The sequence below is a fragment of the Capricornis sumatraensis genome, chromosome 4 (assembly GCF_032405125.1).
Source record: "Capricornis sumatraensis isolate serow.1 chromosome 4, serow.2, whole genome shotgun sequence".
NCBI classification, from domain to species: Eukaryota; Metazoa; Chordata; class Mammalia; order Artiodactyla; family Bovidae; genus Capricornis; species Capricornis sumatraensis.
The window spans coordinates 29712399-29727842 of record NC_091072.1 but is presented as its reverse complement, the minus strand read 5'-3'; the positions used below and the strand labels follow the sequence as shown (position 1 = coordinate 29727842).

The following is a 15444-nucleotide window of genomic DNA, read 5'->3' as shown; positions in this document are numbered from 1 at the left end:
CAGAATTTAGAGTTTAAGAATATACGTGTAGCATGTTTAAAATAAATGTAACCAATGCAAACTAGTTTAAGGATATATGCTTTAAATCTTTTTAAAATAAATGTAATCAGTGCAGAATCGTGGAATGCAACTGTGGGAGTTTAAGCTCCTTGGAATCTAAGTGTAATGGAAATAACGTGAGTTTTGAAAGCAGAAAAAAACAAATGAAAGGTTTTCTGAAAAAGTCACAATTCCAAGCAAGTATTTCTTCAGGTACACCCACAAATAATTTCAGTTTGCAGTATTCTAATTTGGAGACAGACTAACAATTACTTTATTTAAAATTTTTAATTGGAGGATAATTGCTTTACAGTATTTTGTTGGTTTCTGCCATACATCAAACGTTTATCTTCCCACAAAGAGGGCTCTGAAATACTACTTTTCCTCTCGAGATGCTGAGTTCAGTTCTTCAAGCAGGGCCTCCCTGTCAGCCAAGCACAGGACACACTGAGAACCCATCATTGGCGTCAGATGAAAATGCCTCCTCAGTTCAGTTCAGTTCAGTTCAGTCGGTCAGTCGTGTTTGACTCTTTGCGACCCCGTGGACTGCAGCACGCCAGGCCTCCCTGTGTATCACCAAACTCATGTCCATTGAGTCAGTGATGCCATCCAACCATCTCATCCTCTTTCGTCCCCTTCTCCTCAGTTACACGTTTGAAAACACCCTGGGACACGACAGACCCCCTTGAACAGGGCCGACTGTTGACCCTAAGTCTGTGCGTGACCATTGGTGATGCATGTCAGAAAGGCTGCTCTGATAGATCCGTGCCTTGTGGTCCTTGCCTGAGCTTTTCCTGTTGGACGTGTGCAGCCTGTCCAGGCATGGTTGTCAGCATCTGCACAGACTGACTCGGTGACCTGAGGGTGTGACGGCCACCCTGGGGAACTGGAGGTCTCCCTCGGTGTGTGAGGGCTTCCCTGGTGGCTCATGGCAAAGAATCTGCCTGCCTAGTTTGAGACGCAGGTTAGATTCCTGGGTCTAAAGATCCCCTGGAGAAGGAAATGGCTACCCACTCCAGTGTTCTTGCCTAAAAATTTCCATGGAGAGAGGAGCCTGGTGGGCTACAGTCCTTGACATCACAGAGAGTCAGACACGACTGAGCGGCTAATACTTCTCTGAGCGGATAACCTCACTCGCTGCTTCCAGACAGCAGACCCCTAGGAAGGGAACTGCTGCAGCTCCCGACACCAGGTCCAGACTGGCTGGTGTCCGCATCCGTCACTGTGCTTTCCTGTCACCACAGGGCGGGGTGGCCTCCCCCAAAGCTAGCCTCCTTCCTCACTGTCTACTGGGTACCACCCTCCCAACTTGTAACCTGTTTCCTTCTTAACTACTTCCTTCCACCAGCATTAAAACCAGCTCATTTCTCACCCATTTAACAGGAAAAAGCCTGCCCTCAACCCCTGCCCCTCCCTGCCTGCAGGTTATATGTGCAAAGCTAGTCCCTTCTCCACAAGGAGGTGCTCGATGCTTAATCATTTTTAAAAATCAGTTTTGTGTGAATTTTTTGCTTTTGCTTTAAATTACATAATGTCAACTTAAGGAAGCAAACCATTGTAAATATCTTTAAGTTAAATTAAAAAAAAAAATTCTCCCCAAGACCACAGAGCTTGGGATGGCAGAGACCAGCTTCTGGTCTGATTCCAGACTCTACTGACAGCCGTCCACAGGACTTGTCTGCTTGTGGTCCTGGCCACAGCTGATTGGTGGCAGGGAGGGCTAGATGCCGTGTTGGAGTAAGGTAAGGAGCAAGAGGTGAGGAGTCTCACCCTGGTTCTCTCTCACAGCCAGGGCTCGAGAGAGAGCAGAGTACCTGATGCATAGCGAGGACTCAGCAGAACATTAGCTCTGCTATATTGAACCCTCGGTAACATCTGACATAGATCACGCATCCACTCAGCGCGTTCCCTGAGTCCCGACGGTATTGCCGGGCACTGTTGTGGGTGCTGGTGGCACAGCCGTGTATAAACAAACAAAATGCTACTTTTTGAGGACACACTTGGAGGATAAGTAAGTAAAATAGGTAGTATGGCAGTCGTGCTGCAGAGAAAGTATAAAGCCGTGCGGGAGAAGGAGGGTGACCAGAGATGTCTTTGCTGAGCTCTGAACTAGGGACCTGAAGGGGACAGGGAACGGAGCCAGGCAGATTCTTGGGGGATCTGCTGAGATAATGGCTATTGAAGCCCCACAGGAAGCTACGCAGTGTGTTCAGGAAGCTGGTCACCAGAGACCATGTAGCATCCAGGAGAGGCAAATCCAAAGACAGCCCTGTAGCCTAGGGATTCACGGTTTTTATAGGTTATACGCCATATAGTTATTATAAACCATTGGCTCTGTTTCCTGTGCTGTGTGTTCTGTCCTTGTAACTCACCTGTTTTATTCCTGGCGGTTTGCACCTCTTCGTTCCCTTCACCCGTGTTGACCCTCCGCACACTCCTCTTCGCTCTGGTAACCACTAGTTTATTACTTGTGAGTCTATTTCTTTTTTTTAGATTCCATATATAAGTGAAAGCATACAGTATTTATTTTTTTTCTCTCTGACTGACTTCACTAAATATAATGACCCCCAGGTCTATCCGTGCCACAAATGGCAAATTTTCAGCCCCACATTTTCACAAATTTGGCCCAGCATGACCATGTTCCCTCCCTTTTTGGCACCTTCTCCTCTGACTGCCTACCACCCATCTGTCTCATTCAAGGTAAGGAAACTGCCGCCATGAAGGCTGATCTCCTGAGAGCCAGGAACATGAAAAGGTACATTAACCAGCTGACTGTGGCGAAGAAGCAGTGTGAGAAGAGGATCAGAGTCCTGGGAGGCCCTGCCTATGACCAGCAAGAGGACGGGGCCTTTGACGAGGGGGAAGGGCCTCAGAGCCAGAAGGTAGAACTTGGCGGTTTCTTGTTTTGCCATTTTGAGTTTGTTATGAACGCTGATGTCACCACGCAGACAGTGCTTTCACTTCTTGGTAATTTAACCTAAAAGATGTATTCCCTAACACAAACTCACATGTTGACTCTTAGGAGTCAAGAATCCACATTTCTTAGTGTCCTTGACTTCCGCGAGTGGTAATTGGTGTGATCAGGAGGTGTGAGATGCGTGTGTGTGTGTGTTTACACGCCTGTGTGTGTTTTCCTATCTCCCTTTTGTCCTCCCACCATCCCAGAGGAGCGTATTTATATTTTCAAGGGCCCAATCAGATTACTCACTATTAATTGGATAGAAATTACCAGCAGCGAAGCAGAAGGTCTCCTAGAGGTTATTTTACTTAGCTCTCGCCACAGGGCTATGAATATGTACTCTGTGTCTCCATTTTACAAAAGATGAAGAAACAGTTAGTGTAAGTAAATTACCTACTAAGGCCATGTGGATAGGAAGAGACAGAACTATATAAAAACCCGGATCTGGTTGGTTCACAAGTCTGAGTATAGCTGAGGATCCTGCACTTGAATGTGAAAAGACTCCCCGGCTCTTTCTCCCCTGAAGTTCTTACAGAGCTCTCAATCCACCTTTCTTTCTTGACTTCCGTACTGTTTTTAGTTTGCTAAATCTTTTGGCCTGAATACAAATCAGGTAATTTCTTAAGAAGAGTAAGTCTTTTATTATGGGATGGGGGGAACGGATAGTTTGGGATGGACATGTACACACTGCTCTATTTAAAATGGGTAACCAACAAGGACCTACTGTAGAGCTCAGGGAGCTCTGCTCAGTGTCATGTGGTAGCCTGGATGGGAGGAAAGGATGCAAGTATATGTATGGCTGAGTCCCTTTGCTGTCCACCTGAAAAATATCATAACATTGTTAATCAACTATAGTCCAGTATAAAATAAAAGTTTCAACAACAACAAAAAAGTTATGCTACAGAGTCAGAAAGCCTGGCTCTTAAATCCCAGGTTCGCTGGGGATTCACTTTGGGCAAGTCAGTTAGCCTCTCTGTACTCTGTTTGTAAAGTAACAATAGGTGTACAGACTGTACAGGGCATGATAATTATGGAATTAAATAATGTACATAAAATGATAAGCACAGTAGTCAGTGTATAATGAGCACTCAATAAACATCTGTTACAACTGGCATTAATTATTCGGGGGTATGTTTTAGTGATGTCATAAATGTAAGAGGAATCCAGTTGTGAACTCTCCTTTCAGGATAAAAAACATCGTTCCCAGGATCTGGTTCTCCACATTCTCTTTAGTCTGCTATAGACAATTTGATGAGTATATCGTGGATATTCCATGGCCGGAGAATCTTGGGCCTGGGTCCCTCTTGGTAACATGTTGGGTGTTTTAGGAGAATGTTTATTTACTATTCTAGGCCTTGTGGTCTTTTTGAGTGCTATAGGGATGTATTTCCTATAGAAAAATTAGCCTGTGGGTTAAGAGACAACACACACAAAACATAAAACTAGTTAATAGCATACGCATCATGAAACCAGATCCAGTGGGACTGGGACATAGTGAAAAGAAGTAAATAAAAATCCCTGACGGGGAATAAAGAATGATCACAGGGCACCTTCCAGCCTGAAACACTCCGTGGCCTTTGGCACAGGAAACATCCACCAGGACAGTTTTTTGTTTTCTGCCCAGAGATTATTTGTGGCAGCACCCCTCCCAGAATTACCAGAGGTTTTAGGACAGAAAGAAATGTGTTAATCCAACAGAGGTAATTAACACAAGAGCATAGTGTTTGCTGTATGGAAGCCCTTAGTAAATGGTAATTGGTATTATGTTGTGTATATATACTTGTATTTTTAAATCATCTATTGAGCAGTAGTGTCCACTTTGACCTACCCAGTGTTCTCTTTCCCACTTCTGTACGAAGTCTCAGAATTTCTGAGAATAGCTCATCTCAGATTAATGCAGGGAGGTTGGGTTCATCTCACGTTAACATATTTGACTCACAAGTGTGCCATCTGTTCATCCTGGTCACCCAGACCCACACCGTTAGTGTGCGTTACTCAGTGAAAGGCTTATGCAGGCTTCAAGAGAAAATTAAAAACAGAAACAAAAAACTTGGAGTAGAGAACTTAAGGTTAATTCACCAGCTAAGATATGAGAAGTACCAGATGTTAAATTAGTCATTTATTTGTTTATGTGTGCACTTTTAGAACTAAATATAAGAGTGTTCATAAGACACAATAAGAGAATAAAAGCGGCTATTATTTTAGATGTTTTGGGCTTAATTTTGCAAATACAAGAATTTGTATCTAACTTGGAATTCATTTCAGTCTATGAGATTAGACTGGGAAGACTTCCTTAGAACTGTTGAATGTCTCTCCTGCTCAGCTCCTCCCTGTGTTGAAAATGGGTTGTTCTCCGAGTAATCTGTCATTCCTATCAGAGTTGATATGGGAGCCTTCAGACTTCTTTGGAGCCTGTACAGTTAGAATTTGTACTTTAAAATGCTTCACTGGTAGGTTTACCTGAAGTGAGGGTACGTTCTATGATTTCCCAAAGTTAGTACACTACATCCTAAGTATTAATGATCTGTAGCAAGGGATGGTCATTCCTTTAATTAGTTACCAAAAGCTGCTAGAAAAATGCCTGCCCCTTTCTGCCCACAAAACAGATTGAAGACTTACTGTGCATGGGTGAGGAGGTGAACATGCATTGATCATATGCACTTGATTTTAGAAAAATCTTACTGATAACATTTCTGAAATTTTTCCATCTGCTACAATGTTAGTTTTAGTTCAGTTCAGTTCAGTTCAGTCGTTCAGTCGTGTCTGACTCTTTGCGACCCCATGAATCGCAGCACGCCAGGCCTCCCTGTCCATCACCAACTCCCGGAGTTCACTCAGATTCACGTCCATCGAGTCAGTGATGCCATCCAGCCATCTCATCCTCTGTCGTCCCCTTCTCCTCCTGCCCCCAATCCCTCCCAGCATCAGAGTCTTTTCCAATGAGTCAACTCTTCACATGAGGTGGCCAAAGTACTGGAGTTTCAGCTTTAGCATCATTCCTTCCAAAGAAATCCCAAGGCTGATCTCCTTCAGAATGGACTGGTTGGATCTCCTTGCAGTCCAAGGGACTCTCAAGAGTCTTCTCACAGTTCAAAAGCATCAATTCTTCAGCGCTCAGCCTTCTTCACAGTCCAACTCTCACATCCATACATGACTACTGGAAAAACCATAGCCTTGACTAGATGGACCTTAGTCGGCAAAGTAATGTCTCTGCTTTTGAATATGCTATCTAGGTTGGTCATGACTTTTCTTCCAAGGAGTAAGGGTCTTTTAATTTCATGGCTGCAGTCACCATCTGCAGTTATTTTGGAGCCCCAAAAGATAAAGTCTAAAGAATCTTAAATATAAGTTATCCTTTTATTGCCTTATACTTGCTGCTGCTGCTGCTAAGTCGCCTCAGTCGTGTCTGACTCTGTGCAACCCCAGAGACGGCAGCCCACCAGACTCCCCCGTCCCTGGGATTCTCTAGGCAAGAACACTGGAGTGGGTTGCCATTTCCTTCTCCAGTGCATGAAAGTGAAAGGTGAAAGTGAAGTTGCTCAGTCAAGTCTGACTCTTAACGACTCCATGGACTGCATCCCACCAGGCTCCTCTGTCCATGGGATCCTCTAGGCGAGAGTACTGGAGTGGGGTGCCATTGCCCTCTCTGCATTATACTTAGACATCATTTTTATTACTAAATAGATAACTCAGGATATAGGAGTTAAATCCCTTCTAAACTAATTTGGGGCATTTCTTCTTGTTAAGTCCTGAATTACTATAAAGGTTATCCACTTTTTCTTTAGTGGTCCGTGCTCAAGATTGATCGCACTGTGTCTTCAGGCAGTGGTTTTTCTTAAGATGTAAGCACTCAAAATAGTAAATTAAGGGGTAATTTTGAAAATTCCATACATTGGACTTTTTTTTTTTTAATTTCAAAAAGTAGAATTTTTTGTGTGTGATTCAGTAATAGATATACACATATATTACTCTTGAAATTATTTCCCATTATAAATTATTACAAGATATTGACTATAGGTCCCAGTGCTACACAGTAAACCTTTGTTGCTTGTTTCATATCTGTTTTTTAAAATTAGAAATCTCAAGCCTTTATCAAGCATAGTAGAGAAGTTTTTGTTACATATAAATAATGTGTACAATATATATGTTTTACAAAATTTATGAATTTTTGCCTAACTGAAGAATTTATGACATTTTGATTCCACTTGTTTGACCTAGTGTGAATAGAATGCTAGACATACAATGGACTTTTTATGGGTTAATTAAAATAATATGATACATACAAGAGATTTTTTTTAAATGAATGTGATATTATAAACAAAAAGGCAAGGTATGAAATCATTCATAGATTTCCTTACCTATATGAAAATAGGATGGAAACAAAAACACCAATTTATTAGAGTCCAGCTACCTGGTCTTTTAAACATCTCTCTTGACTTTTTCTACTATGAGCATGGTTGCTTTCAGCAGTTCCTCACGCAAGGCAGGGATTTTTATCTGTTTCTTAGAAATGTGCCTGATACAGAATAGAAGCCAAATAAATCCTTTGCTGAATGAGCTAATGGTTAATAGAAAATTGGTATTTTTTGAATATGTGCACTTTGAATGTTCAGTAAGCTTTTTCAGTTTAAAGTTTAGGAGGGTGAAACAGGCACTCTATGACCTTAGAAAATGAGGCATTTTTTTCCCTGAATGTGGAAATGAATCCTTTGGAAGTCAAAGTGAACTGATATATAAAATTAGATTTTTAAAAACTCCTAATTACATTTGCTTCATAGATTCTTCATTTTGAAGATATCTTGGCCAACACCGTCTACCGAGAGCAGTTTCGAACATACATGGAAAGGATGGACAAGAGAGCTCTAATTAGTTTTTGGGAGTCTGTGGAGTACTTAAAGAATGCTAACAAGGTAGGATATATAGGTCCAAAGGAATGTTAATCACTGGCTGATGAAAACTTGTGTTTTAGGCAGTGTATCTGTGTTTTTCAATAAAGCGTAAGATAAGCTATACATTAAAATAATACTTTAAACCAGACATATTATTGGCATTATGTTCTAGCTCACAATGGTAAATAAAAATTAGATTTTATTTTTATAGAAAGTGCTTTTAAATGTGTAGTCAAGGAGAAAAGATTTACAGATGTACCCAGTTCCTGAATTTAATTTCAGGTAGTTTTTTGTAATTCATTATCAAAAGGCACATCTTACCCACTTTGCTATTATAAGTTTGGTTTTATCACCTGTACCTCATTCTCATAACCTTGTTATTTTTAATAATATTGTAATGTGCACACTTAACTGTCCTTTTATTTTAAATGATTGTGTTAAGGAAGACAAAAAATAATTCTTGATTACGGATGCCTGTTACAGAGGAAAGCCCAATAATGAGCATTGTGTTTTGTGCTTGGCAAGGTCTCAATATATATTTAAGAATTAAGTTGAATGTGAAATACATGTCTGTGAATTTATATCAACAAACATATAATAATATATACAGCATATATAATATGTACATTCTGAGAGGCTTATTAAAATAAGCCCAAAGAGCACTACCTACATTAAATTACTCGTTTATACTTAATATGAATATTGCTAGAGCGTAACACCAACTTAGAAGACATCATAAATCACAGCTGTGTTGGTTAAGGGACTAAATCCAGTCTTGTACTATTTTGAAATCTTAGGAATTTCTTTCAGTGTTAATTTATAAGCCACCAATGACCTCATTTTACTCAATATTGTACTAGCCAGCTTTATTACATATTTCATCTACCAGACTTGACTACAAACTTGGATTTGGCTGCTATCAGAGGAATACTGTAAAGAGCAATCTAAAAAAATTTCCTAAACTATTAAAAACAAGTTGAAAAATGTCAGTACAGCAAGAAGGTATAGCTTCCTCAAATAACTCTCTTTTGATCTAGCAACACTGATTAGGATGTGAAAGCTCCACGACGTTGTCTATGTTTGCTCGTAGCATTCACTAAGGCGCTTGTCTTTATTTTATTGCTGCTGTTAAAGACTCTGCATCATTCCTAGAGTTGTCTCTAGCAGAAATGCAAAGGTTCTGTTAATCAGATGTAAGAGATGTTTGCACATTCAAAGTAGGATGGCTGTGACCCAAGTCTAGTGTTTAAGACCAAGCTTGATTACAGTGTAGTAAGTCATCATTCTGAAGAATATGTCTCTTACTTCCACAATTATTATATTGACTTTCTTCTGGAGTAGGAAGTTGGCACTTCTATTTATATTAGATGGAAAAGTCAAATTGAATTTAGCTGATGAATTATATTCCTGTGAAACTGAGATTTATGAGAAGGGAATCCACTGCAAGAAGAGAACTGTTCTCATTCTTTGTTTTTTCTTTTCAGCATTAAAAAGAATTTATATTTGTTAACTGTTCAGTATAAAGTGTTCCTTTTAAGGACTCAACTGGTGTTTTTTCAGGGTCTGATGCTCACCCCTTGGCCCTGAATGTGCCCACAAAGCTGCACACTCATCCTGCATTCCAGGTGTCTTCCTTCCACCTTTAAAATGCAGAGAATTTGGAAGAAAATAGTTTTTCTCAGAGACGGTATTTCATACTTTCTCTTTCCTTATCTTCCCATCTTTTCAGAATGAAATCCCGCAATTAGTTGGTGAAATTTACCAGAATTTCTTCGTGGAGAGCAAAGAAATATCAGTGGAAAAATCACTTTACAAAGAAATCCAGCAGTGTCTTGTGGGCAATAAAGGGATCGAAGTGTTCTGCAAAATCCAGGGAGACGTTTATGAGACCCTGAAGGATAGGTATTACCCTTCATTCATTGTCAGCGACCTGTATGAGAGACTGATGATGAAAGAGGAAGAAAAACATGTCTCACAGTTGGTTTCCAACAAGGATGAAGTGGTGAGTCTCATTTACCTTTCTGCTGCCTTTCGAGTGCTTACGCGTTGGACGTGACTAGGTGGGCGCAGGTTGTGGGAGTCAGATAGGGTGTGCGCCTTCGTCTTGTAACATATAGGACTTCGAAGCACCTCACTGCTTCTGGTCGGTGCTTCTTTCTTTGTCCTTCTGACCGGCTGGGTACCGCTACCCAGCATTGAGTCAGAGACCTCCTTGCCCTGCCTGGGACACATGTGAGTTTGATGCCTGAAAAGTGAGGGCAGGACTCTTGGCGGGTGGGGGAGACATTTGCGACTTAGGCCAGGTAAGAGAATCAGTAGCTTGACAGTCTAGCCTGAGACCAGACAAAAAGGATGGGGAAAAGATGAGAGGCAGAGAATGTAGGAAGACCTGCAGGGAATATTTTGGAGTTTAAACACAATCAGGTGAAATTAAGATGTTTTGAAACAAATCTTGTCCAACCATACCTGAATTCTAATTTTCTTACAGTGTATTAGATCATTTTGGGTAGCCCAGTGGCCATCTCCCTTTCGCTATTAATGATTTATATAAGTTTGAAAGTTTTGAAAGTACAAAGAAAAAGTGTTTTAGAGTCACTTTACATAGAAAGATTGTAATTTATCTTGGATTCTCTCTGTCCACTTCACTGTCTCAAGCCCTGAGGAATCAGGTGCTTCTTCATGATAGTTTTAGAAGTAGATGTCTCTGAACTTCATTCAGACTTTTTAAAAAAAGTTCTATTATGGATCTTTACATTTTCAGTGAACAGAACCACTAAACTAATTGGTCACTACTCATTGCATTTTATTTTTAGAATAGCACAGCTAAAACAAACTGGTCTTTATCTCTAGCTCAAAAATTAAAATGGTTGATGTGTAAATGTTGTGAACAGTTTATTCAGATTAGTAAAAACATGAGTATCCAACACATAAATTGAATAAAGACTTGAACTGCCCATTGATACGATAGGTAATAAATTGTAAACAAACATGGAAAATGTCCGGCGTCACCTAGGATTCAAAGAAGGGTGACACGTGTCACTGACCTTTTGAAAGTTCCTATTCTTTGTTTTAGTACAGTCACTTTTAGAAATTTATCCTATGAAAATAATTAAAATGTAGGGGGGAAAAGGTTTATGCACTGTGGAGTTTATTTTAACACATCTGGGATGGCAAAAAAAGCAGAAATCAGCCCACAGCAGGAGTAGCAATAGGAATGTGCCTCAGTTTATTATCAATTCATAGAATACTCTGCAGCCATAGCAGTTATAATTTTGAAGATTACAGTACCCTCAAATATGCAGCATTGTAGTAATATATTTTATGAGAAAGGCAGAATACCCTCTTGAATGTATAAAGGCGTAGAATAATGTCATAATACATATACTCATGGACAAGAATTAGGGAGAATATATAAAAATGAAAACAGCCTGGTATTCTATGATTACTAATATTTTCCTTTGACATTTTTTTTTCTTTACTGTTGGTTACAAGTGAGAAAAACTAGAAGAAAAAAATGTGGAAGAAAGTTAAGGAGTAAACGAACCAGAAGACAATTCTCAGCAGTTCTTTCATGTTCTTGCTGTTCATGAATCTGATTACCAACATGCTGTTTGTTGGTAATCTATTCAGGTTTTTCCCAAATTATGTAGTTCTTTATGAACCTTAAGTCACTTTCACGTGCTAACCACCTAACTTGTAAAATAATCTACCTCTTGATTAGTAAAATACATTTTTAAAAGAAGGGCTGAGCAAAGTGTATGCTAAAAATACCTTCACTAGTGGGAATTTGGAAATTTTAATTTAAAAGCTCCTGGAGTTGGTGGTGGACAGGGAAGCCTGGCGTGCTACAGTCCACGGGGTTGCAAACAGTCGGACACGACTGAGCGACTGAACTGAACTGATTTTAAAGAGACTCGCATGAATTTTTCATAATATCCTAGGAGACCAAAAGCAAGCAAGCCAGGTCTCAGGATTTTGGGGGCAGAGTTTAGGCACAGAACATCTGGGTTTAGTTGGAAAGATAACTCAGTTGCCTTCCCTTGTTCTGTGCAGGTTCCCATTTGGGAGATAGCAATATGAAATTTTTTTCCTCCTTTCTTTAGGCTATTAAATATTTCTTTTTTCACTGCAATTCCACATACCAGTTACTTTGGTTCTGAATACTGTGATTTTTCACTTTGCTGAGAAAAAGCAGGCTGCTTTTAGGCTTTCTACTATGGTTCTTTCCTCAGTGGAATCCGGTGATTTGGAGTGGTGTATTGTCATGCCCTAGAGCCTGTAGTGTAGGTAATACTGAGGGAAAATTCCATCTGTATGAGATACGGTGGCTCACGTGGCATTCTCCACCAGGACCCGGGAGGTGAGGTCGGTGAGGAAGCTGTGGATGAAGGCTCCAGTCGGGTTAATGAACAAGCCAGCTTTGCTGTAAACAAGCTGCGAGAACTAAATGAGAAACTTGAGTATAAAAGGCAAGCTCTAAATTCTATTCAAAGTGCGCCAAAACCCGACAAAAAGGTAACTCTTCCATTTTCAAGGTTGTTTGCAAAAGTTGCCATTTTTCTAATTTGATAGATAGAAATTCTTTAAGTTCCAGTTTTTTTGTTTTTATGGGTTTTGGGTTTTTTTGCTTATAGAATAGAATTCGGGGGCATTTGTCTTTTACCTGTTATGGTCTGGTTTGTGTTCTCCATCCTGGGCTATAACTCTCTGTCTTTTATTTGACTTGTCTGCAGTGCCTTTGGGAAAGGGGCTGAACTGCCCCTTGTGCCATAGTTATTTCTAGAAGTGAGTTAACTAAGCAGGGACCATCTTAATTTTTTTTTTCTTTCAAACACTCCAAGCACAGCTTAGATCATCTCATAGAATTATGCAAGAAACAGATTGTTTGGGGACTTCCCTGGCGGTCTAGTGGTTAAGACATTGCTTCCGACGCAGGTTTGATCCCTGGTCAGGGAACTAAGATCTCATATGCCATGCTGTGCGGCTAAAAAGTGTGTGTGTGTGGGGGGAAGGATTGTTTTGCTAGAAACCAACAGACTTTGAAAGTTAAAAAAAAATGTAAACAGCATCTCACCCAGGCAGTGGTGCGGTCTCTTGCTTTGTGTTCCTGCTTCTTGGGTCCGACAAGGAGGTTTCCCTTAATGTAGCTATGGCTGGCGCTCTTTGCTCTGCCAACCTGATCTCCTCTGGCACCTTCTGTATGTGCATTCAGAAATTTCAGTGATGAGTAAGTGCAGGGCAGGATGAAGAACCAGAGTAAACAGAGAAACCTGCCCTGGTCAGGGTTGGTGGGGAGGGGGTGCGGGGGGCTCAAACATGCTGACGGTGGAACCAGAGATGAAACAATTACAGCCTGTGCTGATGATACAGTGCAGGACAGGCCTGCTGCAGGCTCCCTCAAGAAGGAACAGGTCCTTGTAGACTGCATGATCAGGAGAGTTTTGAGGCAAAGCTACTGGCTTCAAATGATAGAGTTGCGTAAATTGTGGGGTGTCTTCCCCTTAATCTGTGTCTTCCGTAATGTCTTTCTTTCTTTCTTTGTAGTTTTCATTGTAGGAATCTTTCACCTCCTTGCTAAACTTAATTTCCTAAGTATTTTGTGATTTTTTTTTATGCTATTGTAAATGGAACTGTTTTCTTAATTTCCTTTTTGGAGTATGCAATGTCAGTATATAGAAACAAAGCTGACTTGTGTGTGTTGATTTGGTAACGTGCTACTTTTGTGAACTGTACAGCATTTTAGATGGTTTTGTAACTCCCAGGATGTTTCCCCCTGTGACAGATTGTTTCTAAATTGAAAGAGGAGATAATTCTAATAGAGAAAGAACGCACAGACCTCCAGTTGCACATGGCGCGAACAGACTGGTGGTGTGAGAACCTGGGCTTGTGGAAAGCCTCCATCACCAGTGGAGAGGTAGGCCTGACTGCTTCCCTTCCCAGTTGATTACCTATTTGTTCCCAGAGTGTTAAGTTTGACTTTACCAGATTAGATATTGTCCCAAAGAATTAGGGTTGGAAGTCAAAAGCTCATGTTCATCCTTCTGGACTGCCCTCGTCCTCTCGCTCCGTATCTCCGTTCTATTCCTGACCTGGAGCTGTTTGTGGGGTTGCCTGGTATAGATCTCGTCTCCCTCCCCTTGAGACAGAAGGTTGTCCTCATTCACAAATCATAAGCAACTCTCAGATAGAAACAGTTGATGTCCTCAAATTACCAATTTCCTTTTCTACCGAGGTTGGAAAAAAATGGAAAACACTACTTGAAATTTGGAGATGAAAAAATTTTAATGTATTTCTGATTGATCCATCCTGCTGATGTCAGTGGCTCAAACATCAGTAGCTCTAAGATCTTTAAAAATGAATATTTCCTTCTGGAATTAGAAAATATTTTGCTCTTCTCTGAGGGACATGGGACAGTAGTTTTCAGAATATACCATATCCCTTTTTTTGAATGTAAAAATAATTTCATTTGATGGAAAAATGCTTATATACATTCATATCATTAGTGTAAACTTCCTTTCCATCTAACTGACTATTGACACCTGGAGAAGAAAGTCAGGTCCACCCTACCTAGAGATTATCATGCTCATGCTAAGCAGAGAAAGTCAATATCATATCATATCACTCGTGGAATCTGAGTTTAAAAAATGATATAAATGAATTTATTTATAAAACAGAAACAGACTCACAGATTTCGAAAACAAACTTATAGTTCAGTTCAGTCATTCAGTTGTGTCCGACTCTTTGCAACCCCATGGACCACAGCACGCCAGGCTTCCCTGTCCATCACCAACTCCCAGAGCTTGCTCAAACTCATGTCCATCGAATCGGTGATGCCATCCAGCCATATTATCCTCTGTTATCACCTTTTCCCCCTGCCCTCAATCTTTCCCAGCATCAGGGTCTTTTCCAGTGAGTCAGTTCTTCTCATCAGGTGGCCAAAGTGTTGGAGCTTCAGCTTCAGTATCAGTCCTTCCAATGAATATTCAGGACTGATTTCCTTTAGAATTAACTGGTTTGATCTTCTTGCAGTCCAAGGGACTCTAAGAGTCTTCTCCAACACCACAGTTCAAAAGCATCAAACTTACTGTTACCAAAGGGGAAAGTGTAGGGTGGCGGAGGTATAAATTAGGAGGTTACAATTAACACACACACATACACACGCACTCACACACACACACACACACTTGTGCCCACACACATATACACACACTCACACTCACACACACGCACTCACACACACACCCTGTCACACACACACACACACTTGTGCCCACACACGCACTCACACACACACCCTGTCACATACCCTCACACACATACACACACACTTGTGCCCACACACACATACACTCACACACACACACACACACACACACACACACACACACTATTGATCCTCAGTGTGACTGTTGGTCTCCATCATTGTTTCATATGTCTGGACCAGTACTCAACTCCTGAGATTTTCAAGGGCCCATCTGCCCAACTTATCTGTGTCCATTCCTGCTTTTCCCATCATCAGTGGCCTGACACTCTTTCTTGGGGAAAGGCTTAGAATTC

General features: G+C 40.8%; 1 protein-coding gene across 5 annotated transcripts in view; it reads left to right on the top strand.

The window, feature by feature from the left end:
- The window catches only part of SNX25 (sorting nexin 25), a 91200-nt gene that overhangs the window by 56513 nt on the left and 19243 nt on the right, over positions 1-15444 (top strand). For all 5 annotated transcript variants that reach the window (XM_068970545.1, XM_068970544.1, XM_068970543.1 and 2 more), the window contains 5 exons: positions 2740-2921; positions 7777-7908; positions 9617-9889; positions 12238-12402; positions 13670-13801. In XM_068970545.1, the coding sequence (XP_068826646.1) occupies positions 2740-2921; positions 7777-7908; positions 9617-9889; positions 12238-12402; positions 13670-13801 (884 nt within the window). The remainder of the gene's footprint in view (positions 1-2739; positions 2922-7776; positions 7909-9616; positions 9890-12237; positions 12403-13669; positions 13802-15444) is intronic.